Source organism: Melospiza melodia, chromosome 11 (assembly GCF_035770615.1).
Source record: "Melospiza melodia melodia isolate bMelMel2 chromosome 11, bMelMel2.pri, whole genome shotgun sequence".
NCBI lineage: Eukaryota > Metazoa > Chordata > Aves > Passeriformes > Passerellidae > Melospiza > Melospiza melodia.
The window spans coordinates 22990482-23018102 of record NC_086204.1 but is presented as its reverse complement, the minus strand read 5'-3'; the positions used below and the strand labels follow the sequence as shown (position 1 = coordinate 23018102).

The 27621-nt window shown below is 51.3% G+C and overlaps 2 protein-coding genes across 4 annotated transcripts; both read left to right on the top strand.

Moving 5' to 3' along the window:
• Nucleotides 1–714: 714 nt before the first annotated feature.
• LOC134423210 (fatty-acid amide hydrolase 1-like) lies at nucleotides 715–9783 on the top strand. Its single transcript, XM_063166040.1, has 15 exons — nucleotides 715–907; nucleotides 2522–2635; nucleotides 3296–3439; nucleotides 3762–3895; nucleotides 4911–5117; nucleotides 5524–5564; nucleotides 6076–6200; nucleotides 6623–6748; nucleotides 6974–7071; nucleotides 7428–7527; nucleotides 7803–7843; nucleotides 8223–8262; nucleotides 8813–8921; nucleotides 9206–9351; nucleotides 9442–9783. Exons 1-15 carry the CDS (start codon nucleotides 743–745, stop codon nucleotides 9568–9570), a joined length of 1719 nt encoding a protein of 572 aa, XP_063022110.1. The 5' UTR covers nucleotides 715–742; the 3' UTR covers nucleotides 9571–9783.
• Nucleotides 9784–12152: 2369 nt separating this feature from the next.
• On the top strand, nucleotides 12153–24635 carry LOC134423209 (vitamin D3 hydroxylase-associated protein-like). Of its 3 annotated transcripts, none has more exons than XM_063166037.1 (15): nucleotides 12158–12585; nucleotides 13565–13678; nucleotides 14010–14153; nucleotides 14498–14631; nucleotides 14906–15112; nucleotides 15624–15664; nucleotides 16283–16407; nucleotides 17381–17506; nucleotides 18224–18321; nucleotides 18822–18921; nucleotides 19446–19489; nucleotides 20105–20144; nucleotides 22240–22348; nucleotides 23170–23315; nucleotides 24193–24635. In XM_063166037.1, the coding sequence occupies exons 1-15, from the start codon at nucleotides 12376–12378 to the stop codon at nucleotides 24319–24321; spliced, it is 1767 nt and encodes a 588-aa protein (XP_063022107.1). In that variant the 5' UTR covers nucleotides 12158–12375; the 3' UTR covers nucleotides 24322–24635. The 3 variants fall into 3 exon arrangements, with proteins under 3 accessions (XP_063022108.1, XP_063022107.1, XP_063022109.1); XM_063166039.1 differs by lacking the exon at nucleotides 12158–12585 and adding an exon at nucleotides 13234–13466; XM_063166038.1 differs by lacking the exon at nucleotides 14906–15112 and having other exon boundaries at nucleotides 12153–12585.
• Nucleotides 24636–27621: the final 2986 nt, after the last annotated feature.

Genomic DNA, 27621 nt, shown 5'->3' with positions numbered 1-27621 from the left:
TGCCCAGGGGTGGCTTGGGAACAGCTCATCCTGCTGGGAAGTGAGAAAATATCCCAGACTCTTCCCAACAGGTTTTTCACAATCCTACGAGCAGTATCTAAACTGGATAGCTTGAAATATTTTCCGACAGACTTTTGTAAGTCGTGGAGGGGTTTTTTTTAAGGACAGACCCCTTGTGGGGCTGGTGATGAAGAAATTCTTTTGGAGTTTCACTCAGCACAGAATGCAAGGCCGCAGAGAGCAGGGATGCCAGACAGCGCTGCTGGAAGCCACAGCGAGCAGAGGCACACCCGTGCTCTGCCAGCGACAGCCTGCCATATTTATCGCTCCTATTTTCCCACACCGCCGCTGGGCTCCAGGAAATGCAGGAGACTCGGCTACCTTTGGGTGCTGCAAGCCAAGACTGTTCCCAGAGGGGCTGAAAAATTACGGCGAGATCAAAGCCTCCCTTGGGCGCACGGAAATAAAACCCATAAACCTTATCAGGCAGAGACCACCCAGCGCAGGGAGGAGCGAGCTGTCATCCCGCAGCTTTTCCTGCCGCCGAACTCCCCCTCGCCGCCCGCCCGGCAGCCAGCCGGTTAAATCGCTGTCCGGCTCCCGATCCCGCCCGGGTTTTGGCTCGCTCTCCCCGCGGGCGGATGCCCTTGGCCGGCCGGGCGGGGCGGAGCGGGCTGCGGCCGCTCGGCTGCCGCTGCCCCGGTGCCGCCGCCGGTGCTGCCGGTGCTGCCGGTACCGAGCCATGCGGGTGCCGCTGCCCGCGCTGCTGGGCGGCTCGGCGCTGCTGCTGCTGCTGCTGCGATGGCGGCGGCGCCGGGCGCTCTGGAGGAAGGTGGCGGAGGCGCAGGAGCGGCAGGAGCTCAGCCTGGTGCGGATGGAGGCGGCGGCGCGGCGCTTTCGGGAGCAGGTGAGCGCCGGGCCCTGTTCCATCCCCCGGGGGCTCCGCACCTGGGCCCCTTCCCCATCGCCTGCCCCGGTTCCTCACCTGGGACCCTGCCCCGTGTGTTCCTCACCTGGGTCCCCTCCCCATCCCCTGCCCCGTGGGTTCCGCACCTGGGTCCCCTCCCCATCGCCTGCCCCGTGTGTTCCTCACCTGGGACCCTGCCCCGGGGGTTCCTCACCTGGGACCCCTCCCCATCCCCTGCCCCGTGGGTTCCTCACCTGGGACCCCTCCCCATCCCCTGCCCCGTGTGTTCCTCACCTGGGACCCTGCCCCGTGTGTTCCTCACCTGGGTCCCCTCCCCATCCCCTGCCCCGTGGGTTCCGCACCTGGGTCCCCGCCCCATCGCCTGCCCCGTGTGTTCCTCACCTGGGACCCTGCCCCGTGGGTTCCTCACCTGGGTCCCCTCCCCATCCCCTGCCCCGTGGGTTCCGCACCTGGGTCCCCTCCCCATCCCCTGCCCCGTGGGTTCCTCACCTGGGTCCCCTCCCCATCCCCTGCCCCGTGGGTTCCGCACCTGGGTCCCCGCCCCATCCCCTGCCCCGTGTGTTCCTCACCTGGGACCCTGCCCCGTGGGTTCCTCACCTGGGTCCCCTCCCCATCCCCTGCCCCGTGGGTTCCGCACCTGGGTCCCCGCCCCATCGCCTGCCCCGTGCTGCCCTCCCTGGCTCCCTGCGAGGGGCAGCTGCTCGCCCGCCTGGCAGGTGCTCTGCGGGCTCCTTGTATGGACCCACGGGGATTTAGTGTTGTTATTATTTTCGCTTTTAAGTCAGTGTGTGTGGGCAGCCCTCAGCACGGCGGCGATGGGGAGCGGGAGATAACCCGTTATCCCGATAGCAGTCACGGGCAGCGAGGAGGGGGAAATCCCTGTCGGGAAGCTCCCCGTGGCCGTGGCGGGAGGCTCGGGGGCAGCAGGAAGAGGCGACAGGCGATGTGTGTGTTATCAGCCGAGGCCAAAGTGCAGCTGCGGGGTGGGGCAGGGATGGATGCAGCCCCGCGGTCCCGGCCTCGGGCTGGGGCAAAGTCGCTCAGGTTCAGAGTCCAGCTCAGACACATGAGGTTTGGTACATTTTCCGTGAGGGTGAAAAAAACCTCTGCTGACCCAGAAATTACCAGCCCAGGGCCCCCCTGGTTTTTGCAATTCCATGTGTAAAATATCTTTTAGTGCCAGGAGAAGAACTGGCTCCGGTTCTGGTTTCATTCCTTGATGGAACCCTTTGTTAAACCATGACACCAGCTCCCACTGTAATTCAGCATTGCACTAAGCTGTTCCCCCAGGCCTGGCCATGACCTGTCTGAACAAGGCTGTGTGAATGGCTTTATTTTAGTTAGTAGGTGGTTGGTGTGACTGGTCTGAACAGGAAGAAGGGCTGAGAAAGCCAGGGCTAATATTGGCCCTGAGGGTTTCACACCGTGCTCACAGGTGTCAGGTAGGGCAGGATGTGGTCTTGAGGCAGTTACCACCTTCAGTGACTAAATGGCAGATATTTTTTGGGTGAGTTACAGAGGGCACCAAGGAGAAAGGAGGAGCTCATCAGCTGCAGTAGAAGTGTGACATTGCCTGTTCCACCTTTCCCATAGAACCCTTCTGTGAAGGTGGCCTCCATCCTCTCTCTGCCCCTGCCAGAGCTCTCCAGGAAGCTCCGAGATGGCTCCCTGCCCCTGGACCACGTCTTCTATGCCTACGTGGGCAAGGTGAGGAGCAAGGGCAGCACCTCACCCACGGTGGGGCTGGCTTCTTTTGGGAGGAGCACAATTCAAAGTTCAAACCTGGCTCAAGTGCTGCTGTCACTGCTCACTGGTTAGTGGTAGGCCCTTCTGTGGCTTTCTGTGAGTGGTTAGAGAGCTGGGCATCTGGCTGCCATAGCTCTCAGCTTGGTTTGGAGGAAAAAGGAGCAGCAAGCAGCATCTGCAGAGCCCACACCTTCCCTAGGGCAGGTATACCTGTAGGGAAGTGACAGAGTGCTGCCGTTGTCTCTCCTCCATCTCCAAATGGATTGTTAAACCTCAAAACGTCAGTTTTCATGCTCAGTCTCTACTTTTGCCCTAATGTTCTGTTCACCTCCTGGGTTCCCTCTTAGGAACTATCATTTATGCCATCCCAGAAGCTCAAACAAGAGGACAATCTGTGGTATTCACCTGAGCTGACTGCCTCCCTTTAGCACACACAGACTGGTACTATGGCCCCACTGTGTCCATCTTGGAGTTTGGCTTGAAAAGCAGCAGCAAGGGCTTCCCTGACACCAGCTGTGCAGATGGGGAAGAGGAAAAAGCAGGTGTCCTTTGCAGAACAGAGCTCATTGTGCAGCACTGTGGGCTGTGACTCACCTGTGGGCTTGTCCTGCTCTCCCCAAGGCCCTCCAAATTGCCATAGAAACCAACTGCGTCACGGAGTTTCTGCAGGAGAGCGAGACCCAGCTCCGCAGAGCCAAGCTGATGGACAAGCAGGGTCTGCTCTATGGGGTGCCCGTCAGCATCAAGGACTCCATCAACTGCCAGGTACCCCCAGCACAACTCCACACGTATCCCGAAATCCCTGGGGGTTGAAGTTTGGGCAGGGGGCAGCTTTGACCTCAGCACCTGGCTAGACTTTGTCATAGCTGGTGTGGGATGGGCTGCCTGGACTGGGGAGGGGCTGTGCTCCCTGTCTCCCATGTAAGCCAACAGAGTGTGGTCAGGTTTGCCATCAGCACACCTTGAAACGTGTGTGTGATGGGTGAGTTGCTGGAGGTGCAGAATGCACTCAAACGTGTAGATAAAATACGGGGGCAAGGAGAATTGCAGTCCTCCAACTGGAAACCTCATTGTCTTCTGTTCCCAGGGTCATGACTCCACATTGGGGTTCATAAAAAACCTCAATAAACCCGCAGCAGAGGACAGCGTGGTGGTGCAGGTGCTCAAGAGACAGGGGGCCATTCCATTTGTCAAAACCAATGTTCCCCAGTCCCTCATCAGGTAGGTGGGTGCTCCATTCCCTCAGCATAGCAGCAGTGCTCTCTTCCTCCTCTCAGGGCAGGGTTTCTATCTGGTCTCATTCTCATTTCCCACTTTTTTTTATATAACAACACCTGGTCTCCATTCTTTGTGTCTATAAATTTCACTTTAAAATGTAAACACATTTATGCTGAGGATAAAATCTCTGGTTCCACTAGAGAAAAAAAATATTATCTGTAGTTCCACATGGAATCAAGAAGCAGAAGAGGAGAGGAGAGAAACTGTTTTTATCTTTTTTTAAATTAACCTCTCAGAGATGTCCCTATGAACTCTAAAATGCAAACACATATTCATGGAAGGGGAAGCTAGTTAAGCTAGTGGCCTTCAATTATTCTGTCCCCAAACTTCTTGCTCTATCTGGCAAGTCCACCCTTGGTGTCACAGACATGTGGTGTGCTCAGGTGTGCTCTGGTGGACAGCCACCCTTCCAGTGTCCCTGTGTCCTGCCAAGTGACTCTGGCAAAGCTCCGCTGTGGGCGACCATTGCCCAAGCCTTATGAAATGCCTTCCTCAAGGTGATGTGGTAATGGCTGGCCACAGTTCAAAAAAGCCACACAAAGAGGTTGCCCCAGGGATTATCAGACTTTGCACCACTTTCTGGGGAAGTCTAGTGTCAAATATCTCTGCAGTTGGCATTTGGCCTGTGCTCAAGCAGGGGCTCAGCTTTGGGTGACCTGTGGCACTTGGCTACCTTAGCAGGAAGACTTTCCAGGAGGGTTGCTGTATTTGTGCTGCCAGAGGTTCTCTCTGCAATAGATTTAATGTCAGTGAAATAAGCTGTCAGTGAATTCAGTTCCTGGGACCACCAGGAAAAGGCTCATGGTCTCTACAACCACAGTAAACCATGTCAGTGTAACAGCTGGTGAATTACCTGATTGCCTTCTCAAAGTCTTTGAGTGGTGACTGGGCTCCACAGCAGCAGATACCTGAATTCCTCATTTGCAATATGTCTCTCTCTCTTTCTCTCTCTCTTCAGCTATGACTGCAAGAATTTAATCTTTGGTCAGACCCGCAACCCTTTGATGTTCACCAGAACCCCCGGAGGCTCCTCTGGTGGGGAAGGAGCACTTGTAGGAGGTGGTGGGTCCATCTTGGGCATTGGCACAGATGTAGGAGGGAGCCTGCGTTTTCCTGCTGCCTTCTGTGGGGTCTGTGCAATCAAACCCACAGGGAAGAGACTCAGGTACTGTGAGAAATGCAGTGATGTCTCTGGGTGACACCCACTCTACCAACCACTGTGCTGGGACGCTCCTGCTCCTGTGGGCAAGGGAAACATGGGAAGAACTGGGAAGAGCTCATTTATCCCTCCTGCCTGGGCAGTATCTGAGGCCTCTATGGAGGGAAGCACTGAGTCCCCCAGAATGGAGGTGGGGGAGCCTCTTCATCTGCATGCTGAGGGGATGGTTCCTCCTGGCTGACAAGGCCTCAACCACTCAGGCCTAGCCTGTGTCTCTTGAGCTTTCTCTTGGCCCTTCCTTCAGCCAACCTTCACATCCACAGTTTTAATTAATACTTGCTTCTGGTTAAAGCCTTTCCCTTCAATGAAAAACACTCAGCTGCTGTATTTTGTGTGTCTCTTTTCTTTACAGCAAAAGAGGAGTAATGGCTGGAGTCGCTGGGCAGAAGGCAGGTAGGCATTGATGTCTGTCCCCCAGCAGCAGGGCAGGGGTGAGAAGGACCCTCAGCTGGTTTTGGGGCACTTTCTCCATCACCTTTAGAGAGAAGCAGGTTGCCTTTCAGGGATTTATTTATTTTTTTTTTACATGATCTGAGAGGAGCTGTTTGTGTAGCATAAACCACAATACAACCTGTTACCCACAGGGTGTGGCCTTGTCTGTCACTGCTTCGTGAGGGTGGGATTAGCAGCCAAAGGGAGTGTGTGATTGACAAATCTTTTTGTTTATTCTTTTAAGAAATGAAATGGAGATGTCAGGGTGCACATTAATGGATAGCAGCTCAGTCCATAATTAATGATGGACCTGTGGGTGGGAAGACACTCATGGGCGTCCCCTGCCCAATTCTTAAAAAGGAACTATTGTCAACACTACATTAAGACAAAACAATGCCAAGAGGTCCTGGTTGTGCAGAACATGCCCTTGGAAGACCCTCAGCCATGAATGCTCTCTTGTGGTCTCTTCCAGTGGCTGCAGCAGTGGGACCACTGGCCAAAGATGTGGAGAGCCTGGCGCTGTGCCTGCGGGCGCTGCTGAGCGAGGACATGTTCAGCCTGGACAGCACAGTGCCACCCCTCCCCTTCAATGAAGAGGTGCAGAGCCTCCAGAGATCTCTGAGGAGAGCTGCCATGTTCAGCCATGGACAGCACAGTGCCACCCCTCCCCTTCCATGAAGAGGTGCAGAGCCTCCAGAGATCTCTGGGGAGAGCTGCCATGTTCAGCCATGGACAGCACAGTGCCACCCCTCCCCTTCCATGAAGAGGTGCAGAGCCTCCAGAGATCTCTGGGGAGAGCTGCCATGTTCAGCCATGGACAGCACAGTGCCACCCCTCCCCTTCCATGAAGAGGTGCAGAGCCTCCAAGGGGCCACAGATCTCTGGGGAGAGCTGCAGGCTGAAATACATGGGTGGGCACCTGGCAGAGCCAAGTGCTGCTTTCCAGACTCACCCCATGGCATGGCTGTGCTGCTGGCTGCCCTGGCACCCTTCCAGCCAGCATCTCCCTCTCCCTGCAGGTGTATTCCAGCACGAAACCCCTCCGCATAGGCTACTATGAGACGGATTTCTTCACCATGCCCAGCCCGGCCATGAGACGCGCCGTCCGTGAGACCAAGCAGCTCCTGGAGGAGGCTGGACACACGGTAGGGGATAGTGGATGTCCCCTGCTTGGACAGGGGGACAAGCCCATCCCATGTCTCTTGACTCAGCAGTTGTTGCTCAAAGGGAAAACATTGTTTTCCCTTTGAAGGGAAGGATGGAGGTTTTCCTGTGGGCTTGTCAGGAAATCCTCAGCCCGCTTCAAGCCCTCTGTAGTTTGTCCCTAGCAGTGCCTGTGCCACTGATACCCTCCTCCATTGTCCCTCCAGCTGGTGCCCTTTGAACTCACAAATGTGGAGTACGTGATGTTTAACTACTGTGTCAGGGGAATGTTCTCAGATGGAGGCAGCTCCTTCGCCAGGAAATTGTAAGTGTGGCCTGGAACGGTTTGGTGGGATTGGTGCCTGGCTATAAAAATCCTCCCTGGGTCTGGCTGGGCTCAGGATACAGGTGGCACATCTAGTGGATGTAGGCACTGGGGGAGGCTTAATATTAAGTGATTCAAGTGTACCTTGGTTCTCTTTGGGATTGTTACCAGCCTTGGAAGGAGGCTGGGAGCTGATATCCTGTAAATGCTGTGGGAATCAAGTGTTGCCCAGCAAAATGGAGCAAACCTCTTTTTGTCACTTGGATATGCTGTTCAGAGGTGTTGGCCTGGGAAAAGCTGATCTGCTGTGATTGCTTCCTACCGCTGCTCAGCTAAACCCTCCCTCTCCTTTTCAGCAAAGGGGAGATGGAGAGAGGCGGCTCAGGGCTGTTCTTCTGGCTGGCAAAGGCACCACACTGGCTGAAAACTCTCCTCTGCTGGATTTCCAAACCTTTCGTAAGGTCCATTTCTTTCTGGTGTAGACAGGGTTAAGCTGTATGTGAATAACTTGTCTCCCATTGCAGTAAGGCTTTCTCATGGAGAAGTCTCTGGGCATTGTTATCTGGCTGTGCTCAGACACACTCCAAACTGGAGTGATGCTATTTCTGTTGCTTTTCTCCCCACTTTGGGGAGAATCCAGCCTGAACACTGAGGAAACAGCTTCTGTTAGTGACTGAGCTGTCTCAGGACAGAGCAGGGATTAATTTTTTTTTTCATTTTCTCCTGTTCAGGTGCCTCGAGCTTCAAGTATCATAAGAAGTATGAAAGAAAAGTGAGTAAATCTGAGCCTGAGCAAATGTGTGAAGATTTGTTTTGCAGCAGTGTTTGCTACATTATTGATATTGCTGCACCTGTGTGTGTTTGAGAGAATGCAAGGCAGAAAATGCAAGGGTGGGAGCAAACAGAGCAATTTGTGTCAACACCATAACCCTGCTGGGTTTGGAAAACTGTTTGGAAATTGAGGGTGGAATAAGAGCAGGGTCATAACCTTTTGCTTAGGAAAAGTATGAAGCCTGTGGGAATGAAATATGGTGTTGGCTTCAGCACTGGTCAATGCATCCATCATGCCAAGAGGGGTAGGGATGCCATAAGGCAGAAGGAAAGTGTGCACAGGGAAGGATGCCTTTCATTGGGTTTGTTTCCTTTTACAGCACAGTGGATGAAGTCTGGAGCCTTCATCAGGAAATCGAGGTAAAGTATTACAGTTTGGGGTTAAATAGTTTTTGTTTGATTTCTCCTTGGGGAGAGGCAGATTCAGCACTCACCAATGTTAGGAGATGATTCAGGTCTTTGGTCATATAAGATGGGAACACATCACTCCTCAACAGACCTCACTTGGGTGTGCAAGTTCTCAGCATATTTAAACACGTAGACAAGTTCATGATGCCAAATCACACCTGAATTTCTGACACCTGCATATAAAAACATACATCATCAGACATGCCTTTATTTCCCTTCTGGTTTTCCAGAAACAAAAGCTCATGTCTCAAGTCACCACATGCCTGTGCACTCATTCTTTGCCCACCTCCAGTTTACCAGGAAGAGGGTGCTTTGTGAGCTGGGAGGAACATTGTCCAGGCAGCAAAGCATTGCTGGATTTTAGCAGGATCAGGCCTGACGTAGCCTGTTGGCTGCTGCCAGAGAAGAGCCAAGAGCCCAGCTGGATGCTAAGGAGAGCCTCAGCCAGCAGCTGTGGGACAGTACACCCACCCCACTGACCACCAGCACATTTCCTCCTCAGGACTATTGCCACCAGTTCATTGCCCAGTGGAAGCAGCTGAATCTGGATGTGATGCTGTGTCCCATGCTGGGCCCGGCTCTCGGCATCGGCTACCCTGCCAAGCTCTCAGGTAGGGCACTGCCCTTTGCTGTGGCGCTGTGCCAGGGCCCATGGGCAGCCTTCCTGCTTCCCTCACATGCCCAGGGTGCTGGCCAGCAGCAGGAAGAGCTCAGCTCTTGGGACAGCCCATGGGGTGCACCTGGAGCAGCCCCCAGTGCAGTGGGAGCCAAAGGGCTGATCTCCATCCCTCAGCCCCTGAGCTCCCAGCACCCCATTAGCTGCAGTCCTGCATACACAGAGGGGTGAAGGCTCTCCCTGTGCAGGCTGGCACTGCAAACCCCCCCTCTCCCCCAGTGGCAGTCAGCTACACCATGCTCTACAACGCCTTGGACTTCCCCGCTGGCGTTGTCCCTGTCACGCTGGTGACGGACGAGGATGAGGAGCAGCTCAAGGGCTACAAGGGATACTACCAGGACTGGTGGGACCGGACCCTGGCAAAGGTGAGCAGTGCCAGGTTCTGCAGGGGCACCAGCTCCCCCATCTGTCCTTCCTCTGGACATCCCCAGCCTTTCCCTGTCTCTGTGCCCCAGGCTTTCCGTGGCAGCGTGGGCATGCCCGTGGCCGTGCAGTGCGTGGCCCTGCCCTGGCAGGAGGAGCTGTGCCTGCGCTTCATGAAGGAGGTGGAGACCCTCAGCCTGAAGAAGAACAGCTTCTCCTGAGCCCCAGGTGCTCAGGCAGAGCAGGATGCCAGCTAACAGCAGCGTGGGCCATCCTTTGTGTGACCCAGAGGACTCTCGTTCCCCTCAGGGAGGATGGATGCAGTGGTGGCTGGGCTGGCTGCTGGATTTGGGAGCAAGGGGAAATCAAGGCGAGCTCTGATGTGGTGGAGCTCTTCCAATCGTTGTCCTAACATAGTACTTTTTATTAACTGAGTTATGTCTGTTATTTCAAGTGTGTGTTTGTGTGTGGGGTTGGGGTGGATTTTAATCACCCCAGGGAAATGCAAGAATGTGACCTTTCTATTACAAATGGGGAAACTGGGGCACAGGCACTGGTTCTGTCTGAGATGCTCAGACTACTCCTTGGACTGCTGTAGGAACAGGGATTTTCCCCTCTGCTCTGAGCTCCCTGAGGATGAAATCTGGCGTTTTCCCTAGCACAGACCAGCAGTCAGAAGGGAAAACTGAGCCTCCATGCAGACTCTGGCAAGCAGGGATGGAGCTGGCCCACTTCCCACAGGGCTGCTGGCACCCTGCACAGCATGCAGGAGAAATCATGGAATTGCAGAACAGTTTGTGTTGGAAGGGCCCTTAGAGATACCTCCTTCCAGTCCCCTTCCACAGGCAGGGACACCTTCCACTAGGAGCAATTTGCTCAGAGCCCCACCCAACCAGGTCCTGAGCACTGCCGGGAATGAGGCATCCACAGCTTCTCTGGGCAGCCTGTGCCAAGGCCTCACCACCCCCAAGGAAAGAATTTCTTATATCTTACCTAAATCCACCCCCTTTCAGTTTGAAACCTGTATTGAGCAGCGTGCCAAGGTCAGATGGAGAGCAGAACACCCTGCGCATCTTCTCCTCCCCTTTGGCCCATGCCAGGTTTTCCTGCAGGGTTTTCCAGCCACTGGCAGCCCCTGTCGCTGGGGTTGGCAGCACTGGCTGTTCCCAGCAGGTTTCCAAGGGTGTTCCAAAAGGAATACCACAGTGCAAAAGTGTTTTCCCAATGTGTGAGTGCCAAAAGCAGATTGTGAAAAAGCTCTGGCAGGATTAATGTTTGGGTTTTTAATGTATTGTCATAGTTTAAAGCATGCAAAAGTGTGGAGTGTTTTCAAGGGCTTGGGATAGTGTTTATCACAGCCAAGGAGCAAGCAGCCCCCAAGGACCCCCATTCTTTATCAGCAGGCTCAGGAGGGAGGGAGCTCCAGGCATCCCATGACTGAATGCTATGCAAAGCCAAGCCCAGAAGAGCCTGGGTGGGGTTACAGGTGCTTTCTTCCCACACAGAAAATGCTGGATGAGGTTATAAGTTTGTTTCAAAATTCAGGCCTGGAGGACTTGTCTCAGGAAAGGCAGTGCCACCTGCCCCCCTGCTCCCAGAGCCAAGCACCACATCATTGTCAGCTTAACCACCCCTGGCATGGGGGTGGGCAGGGGGCAGGAGTCCAAACCATGGAGCACCAGTGAACCTGAACCTGTCATTATTCCTCACTGGATGCCCTGAGTGAAGACCTCCAGCAAGCCATGCCCATGGGACAGTGCACCAGGCAGGGCCAGAGCTGCTGGGGGGCTTTGGGAACTTGAGGCTGCCCCAAGGGCCAGCTTGCAGCAAGAGGTTGGTGTGAGTGGCAGCACTGGAGGCTGGGATGGGGCAATGAAGACCAGTCAGTGGGGAGAGGTTGGTGACATCCCCACTGAGCTGTTTGGCTCATTTTGCTGCCTGCCCTGTCCAAACAGGGAGGATCCTCCTCAGTTTTCCTGTCAGCAGTTTCTCTGCAAGTTTCTCACATCTTCCTCAAGCTTCCTCTCTGCTGCCACAGGAATGATCCCACAGGACATGTCTGTAACAGGCAAGCAGGGAACATGATACAGCAGCACGACCACTGGCTTCAGTTCCCAAATGAGACCCCTCCTCCAGAGAGCAAGGGTTACTCTGGATGCTCTCCTCTTACAAGCTGTGCTGCCCGGCTGACTGGAGCAGAGAACTGAGAGAAGCTTAATTTTTTCAGCCTCTCCTTTTTGCACTAAGCCACAGAAGAGCCCTGGGCAAAGATGCACCCATGGCTGGGTAAGGGGCAGCTGGTCTGGCTAAAGGTCCAGCTCCTTGGCATTCTGCTGGCTGGAGGATGGGTTAGAAACAGGAGAGCAGCCTCTGGATCTGTCAGAGGGGATTTCCCAACAGCGCTTGCTGTCTGGTTCAGGTTGCCAAAATGATTTTCAAAGGGGCTTTTCTTGAAAGTGATACAGAGCAGTCATTCCTTGAAGGATAGTTCCTCCCACACTGCATTTCCAGTCACTGTGTCACCTGCATTCTCTTGGATCTCCTGAGCTCCCATCTCTCCACAGGGACCCTTTGGCTCCCTACATGAGGGTCCCAGGACAAGCAGAACTACATTTTCCCAGGCTCACGGGGCTGCAGGTGATGCTGCCTGAGGGGCAAGGATGATGGCTGAGCACTGCTTGCTATTGGGCTCATTAATTAAGTGTTCATTAATTACTACACGTGGGTATGGCAGGGCCAGCCCAGAGCTGGGCTGTGCTGGCATTCAGCTCTGGCTGGGAGACACAGCCTTGGGGACCCCCCCAGGCTGAGTAAGCTGAGCACACACTCTGCTCATTGTGCTGACCCTCAGTGCTGCTCCAGCAGCCAGACCCTTTCAAAGTCCATCCTCTGCAAAGTCCATTCCTGGACTTTGTTAAAGCAACTCTGATGCTGCACAGTAGCCGAGCACAGTCTGCGTTCATCAGCCCTCTGAGGAGTAGGTGGGAGAGCCAGGTGTCTGCAGCTGGCCTGAAGAGACACAAATCATGACCCAAGAGCGACTGTGGCAGGTCCTGGATCCATCCTGGGGAGACCTCCGTGCCCTCTCGGCTCTGCTCTGCAGCGCAGCTGCAGCTGTGGGGCTCCTGAGATGGCTGGGAAGGAGGCAGGTCCGGCAGAAGATGGATGAGGCACGGAGGTCTCGGCACCTGGCCCTGGAGAGGATGGAGAAGGCAGCTCGCAGGTTTAAACAAGAGGTAAATTTGGGGTATGTGCAGGGAAGGGATGCTAATTTGGGTAACCAAAGAAATGGGGGAGCTCCGATCAATCCCTCTGTGAATGGTGGCTGGGACATGGGCATGTTCTGCAGCATCACCAACCCAAGGTTTTGTGAGGGCCATCACCCTCCATTGCCTCAGAAGGCCCTCTCACAAAAGACTGTGTAAATTAGGTATTTCTCAATGCAGACCCATTGAGGAAATGCTGAGGATGAAAGAAAAGTTGGAGCTTGGGACCTTCTCAATCAGGTCACCACCCCAGACCTCCACACCCATTCTCCTCATCCATCCCTACTGCCAAGCCTTTCCTCTCCCATCCTCTTTCCTCTGCCCCTCCATAGGGATCTGTCTGCCCCATCATCCTCTAAGTACAAGGGAGTTCCACAACCTTCCAACATCTGCACATCTGTGAACAAAAGCAATTTTCTCCTGACCATGCCCAGGTAAAGAAGCACCTGGATTTTAGGGGGTCAAGCATTTGGAATTGTCTTAAACCCAGAAGAAATACCTCCTGCTATTCTTTTCTTGGAAGGGAGGTTGCAAACAGCCCACAAGTTTCCCCCGCTCCTTGTTAATGATAAATTTTGTAAAACTTTAGCTGGTTGAACTGCTCTTCAGTGAGTTAGAGTTAGAAGGGGAGTGAAGGCCTGTAAGAGAGTAAACAGAGACAGGTCTAACCACTCCTACAGGTTCATGCAACTCTCCAGTCAAGGTGCAGCTTTCTGCCTGTTTTGGTTCCAGTTTTATGAACTCAGACTCAGCAAATTCCCCATCTGCAAATTCCCCACTCCAGCACACACAGTGCTCTGTGGGAGGTCTGCACGTTTACAGGCCATATATCCTAGAACTTTCCACTCAAGGTGACTGCTGGGCAGATGTTAGAATTGGGTATTTGCAGCTTTAATCAACCTTTTCTGTCTTTTTCTTCCCTCTGCGCCCAATTCTCCACCCTTTGCAGAACCCAGGCACCCAGAGCTCCCAAATCCTCTCACTGACAATGGTGGAGCTGGCAGAGAAGCTGAAGGAGGGGTCCCTGTCCCCAGAAAGTGTCCTCTACTCCTACATGGACAAGGTGGGTGATACCTCCAGCATGGCAGAGATGCTGCAGGGCTCTCCTACAGTGGGATTTTCAAATTAAAAATCAGCTCATTTGCTGAGAGAACCAGCAATGCTAGGGATTACAATTTTTGGTACTGCTATGTCTGAAGGCTGCCTTACAGGCAAATAAGCAGGACAGAATCCAGGGCAGAAAAACATCTCAGAAAGAAATATATTAAATTTATAGGTAAAATCTCAATATTGCCAAAGCTTTGAGAAGGTTGAAAATTCAGCTTGAAAACTCAGTATGTAATGTCTCCTTCCATCCATTCCTCTGTCTTGCTGCTGTTCTGTGTTCTGGAGAGGCTTTGGAGGTGAATCGGGAGGTGAACTGTGTGACAGACTTCATCCATGGATGTGAGGATCAGCTCCGGGAACTGAAGAAGCAAAAGGAGAAGGGGCTGCTCTATGGCATTCCCATCAGCATCAAGGACCACATTAACTGCAAGGTACCTCCCCAGTTCCTCTGCCTTTTGCTGTGGGTCTGGGAACAGGCCAGGATGTCCCATCCTCATCAGGACTGGAGAAGAGTTCCTTCAGACAAGGATGTTCTGGGTCAAATATTGTGGGACCAGCAAACCTACTTTTCTTACAATTAAAATTTTGATTTCTCCAGAAACTGGTGACCTGTTCTGATCTGGTTTTCCCTTGGATAGTCAGGTTCTGTTCTGCCTCTGAGAAAAGTGAGGTGGGAGCTTTGCCACAAGAGGCATGATGAATTAGGTCTGGTTTTGTCACAGCTCCAAACACCATCTCTCCTGCACTAAAAAGAGCTTTGTTTCCCATCCCCAAGGGCCACATCTCTTCTGGAGGGATGGTGAAATTTCTGGGCCAAGTGAAGGAAGAAGACAGCGTCATTGTCCAGGTCCTAAAACACCAGGGGGGAATCCCCTTTGTGAAAACCAACATCCCACAGACCATGATAAAGTAATGCCATGTTTGCCTTCATGGAAACACTGTGACACATGCCCCTTGCTATCCAAGCTAATTGCACACATTAATTGCCTCCTTACTTTGATCTAAAATTATTTCTCTTGTATTTGATACTTCTTCCTTCTTAAATTCAGCTGTCTCAAGAAATCTATTTTGTGCCAATTCCACCTTAATTCCACACCCATCCCCGCACGGTGCTCTATGCCCTGCATTTATGATTTGCAGAGGCAGAATTACCTCACTCACCTGCTCATCCTCCTCTCCCCAGCTACGACTGCAGCAACCCCATCTTTGGGCAGACCCTGAACCCTCTGAACCCCCAGAAGAGCCCCGGGGGCTCCTCGGGAGGGGAGGGAGCTCTGATTGCAGGGGGAGGCTCCATCCTGGGCATGGGCTCGGATGTGGCTGGCAGCATCCGCTTGCCCTCCAGCTTCTGCGGGCTCTGCGGCCTCAAACCCACGGGCAACAGGATCAGGTACACCCCAGCTCTTCTCCTCTTCTTCCACACACTGTGGAGGCTGCAAGGTGTCGCCCACAGTGCATCAAACTGGTAGTGCCTGGTTTCCTCCAGGGTTAAGTTAGCATTGAACTCGCTCTGTTAATAACACGAGATGACTTCAATCTTTATCACAACAAAGACTTATTCAGTTTTTAATAGCTCTGGCCAAGAAGCTGAAAGCAAATGCTACAGGGTGATCTCCTTTTCAGATGTTTGCCAACCCTCGCTCTGCTTGTAAGAGTTTTCTGTCTATCAGAGGTGGCTTGCCCATAGATAAGAATTTAGTTGCAGCAGGAAAAAGAGATTAATAAATAGTATCCTTAGCATCTTCCAGACCATCTAAGCCTTCATAGCCTAGTAAGTGTTAAGTCTTAGCAGGAACTTTTGCCCTCCTAGATTTGGTTGAGGGCCAATGGGAAGTTTGCAGCTCAGCATGGTGACCTGCCCTACAGCCTGCTGCTAATTTCTTCTCCCATTATGTTCCCAGCAAACAGGGAGTCGTTGGTGCTCTCATGGGAATGCAGTCAGGTAAGTACATGATGGCATATTCCTACATCACACCTTTGCCTCTTACATCTCCAACTGCTGAAATGCTAGCAGGCCTGCTTGCCCTGCTCTGTGCCTCACAGCCAGCCAAAGCAGGGATTATTAAAGCAGCCTCCTGCCAAGACATTTTGCACCATTGGTTCTGCTCTGTGTGGTGGCTGGTGTTGGCTGAACCTCAGCAGGATGAAATCAGTGCAATGATGGAACGGAACCAGGCAGTGCAGTGTGTGGCATGAGAGGTGTGAGATGTGCATGCCAAAGGCCTGGGATGTCTCACTGGAGATGCTGCCAGGAGGTTCTGACAGCTTCAGCTCCACCCAGGCATTGGTGGAAGGCTGCAGCTCTCTCTCCTCACATCTGCAGAAGCCTGGCCCAGGAGGTCATCGGGCTCATCAGGCTGCCTCTGCTCTGAGACTGACAGATCATTCCTGCTGGACCTCCTTGCTCATTACCCTCACTCCCCACTTCTTTTCCCTGACCTGAAACTCTCCCCTTTCACCTGAAACTCCCCCATGCTGTGCTCCAGCCCCACCAGCAGCTCTGTGCCAGCAGCAGCTCACCTGGCAGCAGTGGCAGGTGACAGGCCCTTTGTGCTCACAGTGACAGGGGTGCTGGGGCCCATGGCACGCGACGTGGACAGCCTGGCCCTGTGCATGAAGGCTCTGCTCTGCCAGGAGATGTTCCAGCTGGACCCCACCGTGCCCCCCATCCCCTTCAATGACCAGGTAAGGCTCAGAGGTGCTCCCATGTCTCCACCTGCCCAGCAACAATCTCCAGGAATTCCTAGATTTCCAAGATGGCAAAGGACCCAGGGAAACACACACCTTTGTGGACAGAGGACAAGTGACCCCAGAAGCAACCACACAGCAGGGCTGGCAGGAAGGAGGTGCTGTGGAAAGGACCACACCAAGGACACTGCTGCAGACCTGGTTCTGGACAGCAGTGCTTTTCAGCTTTTCACCAGCCCCGTTCCTCCCATCCTCCCCCCAGCCCAGGAGAGCTCAGCTGGTGCCTCCCTGATGTCAGGATCTTTAGCTGGTCAGAGAGATCCCGAGAAAAGTTCCAAAGTCTCTTTTCCCAGCCCGGTGCTCAAAGAAGGAGTCAGCGCTCTTCATTTCTCAGTCTCAAGGTTGTTTATTGTATCTTATCTATAAAATTCTTTCTCCTATCCTGCCGAGGTCCGCTCAGGAAGATAGTCCAGGAACTCTGCCTGCCCCCAGGGCAGTGTAATGTCTTTATACTAAAAACTACGTATACAATGTTAACAATCACTTTCCAATACCTATCACCTATGTTAGACACTGAACTTCTACTCTAAACCAATCTGTAAGTGCCAAAATCACAGCAGAAGATGGAGGCCAAGAAGAAGAAGGAGAAAGGCTGGACATGCCCAGATCCCTGAACCCCTGAACCCCCATTCTAAAACCCCCAAAATCTACTTATTCACCTTGTGATAAATTTACTATCATTCCACTTAATTTGCCATGGTTTGCAGATCTTCATCTAAGGTTGGTAACTTGCTCCACGGGTCATAATCAAACCCACAGGGGCATTTGGGCTCTGTGCCAGGGTCCCTGAGCCCCCTGGCAGGGGTCTGGGCTGCTCAGGACAGCCAGAGGGGTGTCCTGGGCCCTGAGCCCTGGGGGCAGCCCAGCCTGGCTCCTCTCCTGGATGCAGTTGTGTCTCCCCTTCTCGCAGGTTTACAGCAGCTCGGAGCCTCTTCGAGTCGGGTTCTACGAAGGGGATGGGTACTTCCAGCCCTCACCCAGCATGATTCGGGCTGTGCAGCTCACCAGGAGGCTCCTCCAGGATGCAGGCCACACGGTGGGTGTCCGTGCCTGGAGCTGCTACCCTGCTCCTAACAAAGTCTGGATAAATCACTTTCCATCTCCCCTTTGGCTCCTTGTGAAAGAGAAAGGCAAATGCAGCAGCTCGTTTTCTAAACTGGGGTGATCTTGTTTATATTTCTGGCCTAGCAGACATAATAATTATGTTTAGATATCTCCACGTCACACCAAGCAGTGTTGTTTCTATCGTGCTTGGTGTTCCCATAAATGTCAAACTCAAAACAGTTTCAGTGATCCCTCAGCTGTTAAACACAGCCTGTAGATTTCCTGGTGGGTAAGTGGGAAGGAAGTTGGAGCAGTTGACCCTCCAGGGACTTATTGTAGCCTACATTTTTCTGTAGTTCCACCAGTGGAAATTTCTCTATGGTAGCTGCTCCAATGATGCAAAATAATTTTTAAAAAATTTAGGATTGGTGGTTTGAAGTGTCTAAGAATTCTTCTGTAAGAATGTGGAGGAGTGGAGCCTGTGCCAGGTCCAATATGTATTAATGCCTTGCCTGGGGCTAATGGGAAAGGACAGCAGGCAGATGAAGATGAGAACTTGCTGTCCTAGAGCAGCCTCCCTGCCTAGGTGTAAGTCTTCCACCACTCCCCACTGAGCTCTGGTGAGCACTGGTGAGGCAGGAGGGATCACAGAGGGCTCTCTGAGTCATTCACCCTTGCTGCCTCTTGGACAGGGATGCTTTCCTTGCAGCTCATCCCCTTTGCCCCGCCAAAGATTGACTACATGGTGGATGAGCTGTTCACCAGAGGGATTTTCTCAGATGGAGCCGCCCACCTGGTGGACTGCTTGTGAGTAAAACCCATTGCTGTGTGGGCTGCAGTGAAACCTGCAACTGTGAGGCCAGTGGGTGCATCCAGAGCTATTGTGTGTGCACACTGAGCAATGAGCAGCAGAGGAGCAGTTTCTGCAGTTCAGGGTGGCTCTGGCACGAGCAGCAGGCTGTTCACACATACAGCTGACATTCTGTGCCCACTCTGCCACTCTGTCACCTCAGCATGCCCAGGGCTGTGCATGGCCCCACCACTGCAAAGCCCCCCAGAACTTTTATGGCCCTGATGGCACAGGGGGCATAAAAAAGAAAAAGTAAAGTACTGATTTATCTGTCACTTTTGTCATGAACATTTATACCTCAGCATTTATTGCTCAGTGTTTTCTGTTGAAATGGGCAGATTTCTTTCTTCTAGCAGCTCCCCTCCAAGACAAACCCTGCCTTGGGAGCAGCACTGCTGTTCCTATTCCTCTGTCCACAGGTGACTTGTGCTGACTTTTTCACTCTCTGCTCCTGCAGCAAAGGAGACATGGTGGATCCCAACCTGAAATCCCAGTACAACACTTACAGGCTTCCTGCTCTGCTGAAAAGGATCTTGGCTATCATTCTGAAACCCATAGTAAGTGTGTGGGTGTGCCTCACCTGTGTTACAGGAGATCTGCAAGGTGGGGAGGCTTCCCTCGTGCAGGGAGGTAAATTGTACCACCCAGGAATGCTTGCCTGATGGGCTTCATAATGAAATACATTTCATTTTTAAACCCAAGATGAACTTATCAAGTGAGTCTGACAGCCTTTTGTGGGAGTTTTGCGTGGGGAGGTTGAAATATGATGGGCTGTGAGCATACAGCCCTTCCAGCAATGAGCTCCAGGAGAAAGGATATCACTAGCAAGGATCTAAACAGCATTTCCAGATCCAGAAGATGATTTCCAGGACTAGTAGTGTGGTCTAGAGCCTTATTTGTAAGAGTTGTCATGATTAAATATGTAAAATATTGTGGGAATAAACCCACTTCACTGGAACTGGCCTGTCCTTCAGAGCCAGGAGAAGACAGATGCCCAAAATGCAGTCCCAGGGTAGCAGTCCCAGCTATTCCAGCTGCATTGCTGTTGACTAATCCCAGGTTTTTCTCTTCCCTCCAAAAGTACCCACGCATCGCTCGGGATCTCGGCGCTCTCTGTGGAGTGGGGTAAGGACCCTGGGGTAGCCCTGGACAAAAGGGATGTGCCTGCCTGTGCCCACTGCCCGTGCAGGCAGATGCCAGCTGTGCAAAGCCCTGCCATGGGGCTGGGTGGCACAGACTGAGCCAGGTGGGGTGTGCTGCCTCTGCACCACCTGGGCTCAGCACTGGCTAATCCAGGGATTCTCAGCCAGGGGGTGTTTAAGGGCTTGAGGATGCTCAGAGTGACAGGTGATCCTCATAGTGATCCCTGGAGACCAGCACAGGGAGATAAGGGCTGTTTTCCCTGTCTGGCTGGTGCCCAGAGCATCACGTGTTAGTGCAGAGGTCTCTGCCTGCAGGTGCAGTGTGGTGTGAGGCACCTGCACCTCCAAGAGGGGCACAGACACACCAAACTGGTAGCAAATGAATTTAGAACACTGATTTTTATCCAGGTCTTCTGGCATGCTTTAACAAAAGCTCTTTTGATGTAGCTGTAAGCATGTGTGCACCAGGGAATCAGCTGGGTGGTACCATGGCACGTTCCCAGAAGGATTGTGCAGTTGCCTTAAAAATGGGCTCTCTGTGCATTTTCTTAGCTGCTTTCTGTTGCCACAAAGCTCATTAATTCTGTCACCTTTCCAGGTCTGCCAAAAACCTCTGGGATCAGCATAGAGCAGTGGCGGTAATGTGACTTTATTTTTCTTACTGTAGTGAGAGGTCTCCAAAGTTTCTAAGCATTTGCTTTGCACTCTGTGATGGATTTGGGGTTGGAAATTATTCACCACACTTTGCCCTGCACTGTCTAAGCAAAACCAGCATAGGAACAGCCACTAAAGATGAGGCTTCACTTTGTCTTTTCTGTCTCTTGTTGTGAATTCTTCATTTCAGGTATTAGATGTCACTGTTCTGATCTAAGGCCATGCTTGAACTATCAAGCAGAGACATTAGGAGTCCAAAATTTTGTACATGAACCCTGTGACTTAGGTAGCTTCCTTATGAAGTCATTTGAGATCAGGAACCTCAGACAGGAAGTTTTTTCCTGGACAACTGCATCCAGCGCTACCACAAGCTGACCAGGTTCCTCTTTTAAACCAGCTGAGTTTTATGCTTCAATTTGGTTTTATTTACTGACTCCTCTTGTCTCTGCTCTGATGGTTGGAAACCACCGTGTTTCCTTTGCTCTTTACTCCCTTCCAGTCTATGCTTATTTTATTTTTGTCCTTGGGTTTAAATAGCACCTCTCCTCTCTGGTATTTTCCGCTGCCTCTATTTATAGAGAGTATCCTCTTTCAGCTGGTGTTTTGCAACGCTGAGGAGGCTGTTTTGGTGTCCTCCCACAAGGCAGGATCTGTGTTCCCTGGGACACCCTCACAACCCTCCCTGAGGAGCAGCATCCCCCCAGCCCGCACCACCAGCCTCCATCAGTGCCACTCACTCCATGCATGTGCACTGTGGGCTGACAAATTATAGGGCACAGGAAAAACTCCTAAAAAGCTGCCTGGTCACTGGTGGGAGTGTTTGAAATGAAATGAAATGGGGATTGCTTGGTGTTTTTTTTTAAGGTGAAAACAGATTCCTCTCCCATTCCTGAAAAAATACCCCACAGAAAACCAAACCCAACAAATAAACATAAAAAACCCAAGACAGACAAACCAACAAAACACACACAAAAAAGAGCCACCACAAAAACAAACAAACAAACAAAAAAAGCCAAAAAGAACACACTTTAGAAGATTTGATGGTTTCAGAGATATTTTGAATTGTTACAGTTCAGTGAAACCATATTCACATGTTTTCATCTACTGCAAACGAGAGCCGAATCAAAACTTTTGGCTAGTGACCAGCTTTTCTCTCAGGAAAAAAAAAAAAAAATCAGGTTAGCTGCAGTGACTGTATTTCCTGGAAATGCTCATCATTTGTTGAACTTTCAGCAGGAAGGATCTCAGACTGCAGGTGGAGATTGAGGTCAGACTGAAAAATAGCCCCAAGGCCAGGCCTTTTGTGAGAGAGCTGCAAGACTCTAGTACAGAAAACTTGCTGTGAATGGGTTGTGCAGGACAGGGGCTGGGCCATGGCACAGATGTGTCCCTGTAGTCAGAGAATGGCTGCAGAAACAACTGTGGTTCCATCTGTGGCTGTTTGCTACGACAAACTGGGACATCTCTTTGGGGATGGATTCATTCATTGCCTGATGTTCAGCAAAGCTGTGCTAAACCAGACCTCAAATCTGGATCTCTCCTGGAGCTGCAGTACAATCCTGAAACTGTGTTGTGGGAGATGTCCTGGGGCTTGCCCAAATGTCTCTTGCTCCTTTCTTTCCTTACCTGTATCCTCATGTAGAATGAATTAAGGTTTTGTGGAAGTATTTTGGCTTCATGTTTTTTAATACTGACACCAGAATAACCAAAGCTTTTAGAAAATGTGACTTTTTAGTCGTCCAAACAAACTGCCATTGATCTCCATTCAATATAATTCTAAAACAAAGCTGTTCATGGAAAAGATTGGGTTAATACTCAAAAAAATCAGTTCTGAAACACACACCTAGCATTCATGTCTAGGTCTGGGCAGCATATGGTATACTGACAGGAAACCTAAAAATGGAAGAACAAACTCCCTTGACCCTTTCAAAGTACAGTTCAGATTCTATCTTAATTTTTTTTTTTTTTTTTTTTTTGCTGTATCCAGGAAGACTTTCTCCCTCCTTTTCCTGTGTCAGCACTGATCTGCCACTGCTGTCCAACAGACACCCCTGACATCTTCTGTGCCTTTCCCTCCAGGCTTACCGCAGGGAGTTCATCACCAAATGGGGGCAGCTGAGGCTGGATGTGATCCTTTGTCCCATGCTGGGGCCAGCCTTCAACCATGGCTACGCTGGGAAGCTCTTTGGTAATGTCCCTGAGGACACACAGGGCACACAAGTGTCCCTGCACACACCCAGGGTGTGTTTGTGGGCAGAGCTGCAGCAGGACACTATGGACATTCCCATGGACATTCCCCAAACTATGCACGGTGCTGGCTCTGCCCTCAGGGAGAAAGCAAAGGACAGGCTCTGGGTGGGTTTTTCACACCCCACCTCATCTGAGCTTAAGATGTGTGTGGGTAATTCTGGGGCAATAATAAGTGGTCCCTCTGTCCCAGCTGTTCATTGGTGATTTTTTCCTGTTTTTCTACTGCAGAAAGCCCCAGAGCTGCTCCTGCAGCAGAGAGTGGCAGCGAGGACAGCTGTGGTAGATTTTGGTACAGGACCAGGCTCTTTTGGATGCAGCTGTCTCACATTTCCCAAAACTCTGCAAACAGCAGGAAGGCTCATTGCATGTGACTTGCAGAAAAAGGCCTTTTTTTTATAGCTTCCTGCAAGTCAGGGTGCTCCGCCCCTCTAGCAATGACCTTTTGGGATCCAAAATCCCCACAGTGATGTTACATAACTGGACATCAGGAATATCTTGGAAAGGTAGCTGGGATTTTTTCCCCAGGGGTAGATGCAGACTCTGAATTGTTCCCTCACAGAGTGACAGGTGAATGCACAGGTCACTCTGCTCTCTGTCACTCAGACCTCTCCATTAAAAGTCCCTTTGCGGCAGCATGTTTTCAGGCCTCCTCTGCACCAGCAACTCCATTCTGCAATTCCTGCAACTCAGGTTACCATCTGGAGGTCATTGCTGACCCAGCACATTAAATTTTGCCATTTTGCATGCTCTGTGTCCCAGCTGCAACCTCCTACACCCATCTGTACAACGTGCTGGACTTCCCTGCCGGGGTGGTGCCGGTCAGCGCGGTCACGAGGGCTGACGAGGAGGAGCTGAAGCAATACCGAGGGCACTACGGGGACCCCTGGGACAGGAGGCTGAGAGAGGTCAGCAGCAAAAGGGCTCAGGTCTTAGAACCAGCAGAGTGACACCTCTGGGACGTGGTCCCAAGGCTGGTCTACATCTCCTAGTGGGAGTGGGAGCTTGTTTAGCAGCATCTCGGGAGTTTTGCTGTTAATTGCAGCCCCGAGATTGTGAAAAGTCTCTGTTTTGGCCCAGGCATCCAAAGAATGAGCTGGAGTTCTTCAGTTTTCCATCTCAAAGTTGTTTATTATATCTTATCTATACAATTTTTCTCCTGCCCAGCTGAGGTCTGCTCAGCAGGACAGCCAGCAACACTCTGACCGCCCCTGGGGCAGTGTTGTCTTTTTATACTACAAACTACGTATATCATATTTACAATTACTTTCCAATACCTATCACCTGTGTTAGACAGTGAACTTCTATTCTAAACCAATCCCAAAGTGCCAGCATCATGGCAGAAGATGGAGGTAGAGAAGAAGAAGAAGAAAGTCTGGACCTGCCCAAGTCCCTCCATCTTGTCCTCAAACCCCCATTCCAAAAAACCCCAACATCCACCCTTTCACCCAGTGAATATTTTATTATTACACTACTTAAACTTCTGTGACTTTCAGGTCCTCATACAAAGCTGGCAATTTGCTCCACGGGTCGTAATCAAACCCAGAGGTGTTCTGGGCTGTGTGCCAGGGTCTCTGAGCCCCCTGGCAGGGGTCCCAGCAACTCTGGACACCCAGAGGGATGCACTGGGTCCCGACAGCAGCGCGGTTGGCGCCCGCTGTTGCAGCACGCTGCTGTTTGCCAGCCTGGCAGCTGTGCCCTCGCTGGCCTTCCTGTGCCCTCCCTCCCTGCCGTGTCCCGTGCCTGCCCTGGTGCCCTGGCTCAGCATTCCCTGGCCTTTTGCAGGCTGTGGAAGGAGCCGTGGGGATGCCCGTGGCCGTGCAGTGCGTGGCCCTGCCGTGGCAGGAGGAGCTGTGCCTGCGCTTCATGAGGGAGGTGGAGGCTCTTGCCCGTGGCACCAAGGGAAGTGTGTGATTTCTGGGAGCCAGCCTTGTCACTGACATATGGTATGAAAAATCCTTTCATTAGGATCTTTTCTCCATGTTTTGCTGCTCTTGAATGTGATTCGGAGAATTGTTTACCCAGCATGGGAAATTGTTTTTACTTGATGACCAATGACAGCTACCTGTGTCGAGGCTGTGAGCAGTCACAAGATTTTATTATAATTCTTTTCTACTCCTTGCTAGCCTTCTGATGAAATCCTTTCTTCTATTCTTTTAGTAAGTTTTAAGATATCATTTTCTTTTAATATAATATATATCATAAAATAATAAATCAGCCTTCTGAAACATGGAGTCAAGATTCTCATCTCTTTCCTCATCCTTGGACCCCTGCAAACACCACCACACAGCCTCCAGTGGGATGTCTTTTCATTCCCTGTCCCTCACTCCAGCCGCCTTCTACCTAATATGAAGCAAAGTGATAGTGAGTTGAAAACTCTAAACTAATGTTTTAATAAAGTGGCCCTAAATTCTGTTTAAATATAGCCAGCAGAAATCTCGTCTGTCTAAATTGTCCTTTGCTATTAAACTGAGTCAAAAAAACAAAAGGACGGAGTTAATGCTGGACCAAAGGGATCCAATAACAACAGTTTAATATTATTTATTGTATGGTGTGAGACCAAAGAGCTGTTTATTGCAATATTTTACTTCCAACAGTTGGCAGGAGCAGATGTTTGTGGGAGAGTAAAACCTGGTAAGTGCAGGATTCCCCCTCTGGCTATGCCATTGTTTGGCCAAGAGACTTTTTGGCAAAGGCTTGCAGTCAGCCCATGGGTTTAAATAGCTGCCAAGAGAGCTCTCCTCCACGGACTTGTCCCCTTCCTGAACTCATTTGCTGTCTAGATCTCTACAGCATCCAGCAGTTTAGCTGTGCAGGGAGTCCTGCAAAGCTTAATGTTCTCTGTGTAACCATAAGCTGAGAGAAATGTTAGCTGGTCTGTCATCACTCCTGTTCTTCATTATTTCTTCCAGTTAAGCAATGGGAAAATATGGGAGTTTAAATCCCACAAACACTTCAGGGAAAACTGAGAAAGCATTTCTGTGGCTACATTTAGGCCATTCCACTGCTTGGTGCTTCCAGCCACACCCTGACAGTCGTGTGCTGTTTCTTGACCCATCCTTCGCTCTCAAGGTGGAAGAAGAGGCAGGAGGACAAAGGGGGAATGATGAAGGAGATGCTTTGAATAAGCACGTGTGTGTTGAAATAGGGCACTATCATTAGCAATGATCATTAGGGTGATTCCTTCCCCAAGCGTGCTGGGACAGAGCAGGGGTGACACTGCCCTTGGCACTCATCTGCCTCCCTGGGGCAGCGCAGGGATGCCGCAGTCAGCTCTGAGTCACACGGAGAGTGTGACAGTCACGCAGCCTGAGTCACCCCCTCTGGCCCATGGGGAGCCAGAGAAGCTCCATGGCACACCCTGCCCCGAGGAGAGGCTCTGCCCCTGCAGGATTGCTGCTGGGGACAGCCTGTGGAGTGACCCTCGCCCTCTCAGGCCTGGAGCAAAGGGTCTCTAGCTGTCCTCTCAACGGGAAGGTGGTGGGAGCTCTCCATTAAATAAGGAATCTGCCCAAGTAGCGTCCCTGGCTAGACCTGCGTGCACAGACCTTGTTTTGCAAGGAAAGGTCTGTGTCCTTCACTCCTGTATCCCTTTGCAAGGCTGAACTAAGTGAAAAGTCCTGTCTCTAAAAGGAATTTCTGTTGCTATTGAGTAAGAAAGTGCACAGGCTCACCAGAAGGCTGCTTTGCACAGCAGCAGCTTTAATACCAAAATTCTCTCTTTTATAGACTTTAATACATACAGACCAGATTGGTCAATCAATCAATACATTTCACCTGACTGGCTAATTAACAAAAACACCTTTCTTATAAACAATCTTTGAGAAAAACAGGAAAACAAAGTAGGAAAACACCACCTGCAGGTTGTTCATAGTAACAAGCTATCGTCGTTTCTCTACAATTCCCTAAAGTCTCTCAAGTCAGCCATGAGAAAACTTACCTGATTTTCTCAGTCTTTTCTGAGCATACTTGTGCTCTGCATTCCAGCTGCTCCTTGTGGGTGGATCTAGAAGGAGTTTGCTGTTCATCCTGCTCTCCTGCCTCCGGCCAGTCTCTAGATCTCAAATCCAGCAGCCAAAGGGAATTTCTCCCTGTGATCCAGCAGATGCTGAAGTAGAGACTGTGGATGCTCAGGTAACGCTCTCCTGGCACTGAAGTGGATGAGGTAGAAAAGAAATCCAGAAGAATGTTGGAAAAGTGTGAGGGAAATAAGATACATGTTTGGACCTGATTTAGGGGTCTGTTCGGTAATTTACAGATCAGATAAATGCCTCAGCTGGGCAGACAGCAAAGCACCTTCCTGGGTAAAATGTAGGGCCCTTCTCCAGCCAGGTTGTTCATGCCATCAGTTGCCATTGCTTTATCAATGTACGGGAAAGTGGGGAGGGTGATGCTGAGGGCACTCTGCTGAGGCCAGGTGCTGGAACACTGGCAGAGAAAGGCCTTTGGCAGGGCATAACTTCAAGCTCTCAGCTCAGTTCTTCCTCCAGGCCTCCTCCAAGCTGGAAAAAGAATGTCAGCCCCTTCCCCACCCACCAGCACAGTGCTGCTGTGTGCAGCTCCTGCACCAAGGGCTGCTGGCTGGGCCTGAGCAGCCCTTGCAGCCCTCCACTGTGTGTTTGCAGAGTGCTGGACCAGCTTCCCAGCACTGACCAAAGTCCAGGCTTTGGTCTGTCCCAGAGAATTATGTGCAAATGCTGACTGGGACAAAAGGGCTCTGTTTTTATTAGCTTCTTTCATCTTTAGCACAATATCCCGACTGTGGTCTTTGATCCTTTTTCCTCCTCCCTCTTGATTTTAATAATTTAAATCTGCCCTCCTTGATCCATATTTCATTCTGTGGCCAGATAAATAACCAAGCAAGGCTGAGGGATTGAGACATCATAAAATCCAGGGGTTTCATTTGGTTTGACTTTATTTTGCAGGACTTTTTCTTTAGTTGGTAGTTCACATTGTTGCATAATCACAACACCAGGAGCAAATAAAACAGAACAAGAGTGGTTAAAAGGAGTCAGGTGTCCCTTTACAGTATCCAAAATACACAGAGCTCTCTATGTATGTAACAGGCAGTGGCAGAGAAAATTAGGGACACAAACATTCCCAGGATCTCAGGTATTCACTTCAAAGAATTTTCAAGGAAGGTGGCAGTTGGAGTAGCTTAGAGCAAATGTTCAAAAAGCAGGTGAAACAAAACACCTGAACATAACAAGGCTC

Coding starts and splice junctions, on each gene's coding strand:
- LOC134423210 (XM_063166040.1), top strand. CDS start 743: ATGCGGGTGCCGCTGCCCGCGCTGCTGGGCGGCTCGGCGCTGCTGCTG. Junction 2,636..3,295: donor TCTATGCCTACGTGGGCAAG/GTGAGGAGCAAG, acceptor GCTCTCCCCAAG/GCCCTCCAAATTGCCATAGA. Junction 6,201..6,622: donor CCCTCCCCTTCAATGAAGAG/GTGCAGAGCCTC, acceptor CTCTCCCTGCAG/GTGTATTCCAGCACGAAACC.
- LOC134423209 (XM_063166037.1), top strand. CDS start 12,376: ATGACCCAAGAGCGACTGTGGCAGGTCCTGGATCCATCCTGGGGAGAC. Junction 15,665..16,282: donor TCTCATGGGAATGCAGTCAG/GTAAGTACATGA, acceptor TTGTGCTCACAG/TGACAGGGGTGCTGGGGCCC. Junction 20,145..22,239: donor ATCAGCATAGAGCAGTGGCG/GTAATGTGACTT, acceptor CTTTCCCTCCAG/GCTTACCGCAGGGAGTTCAT.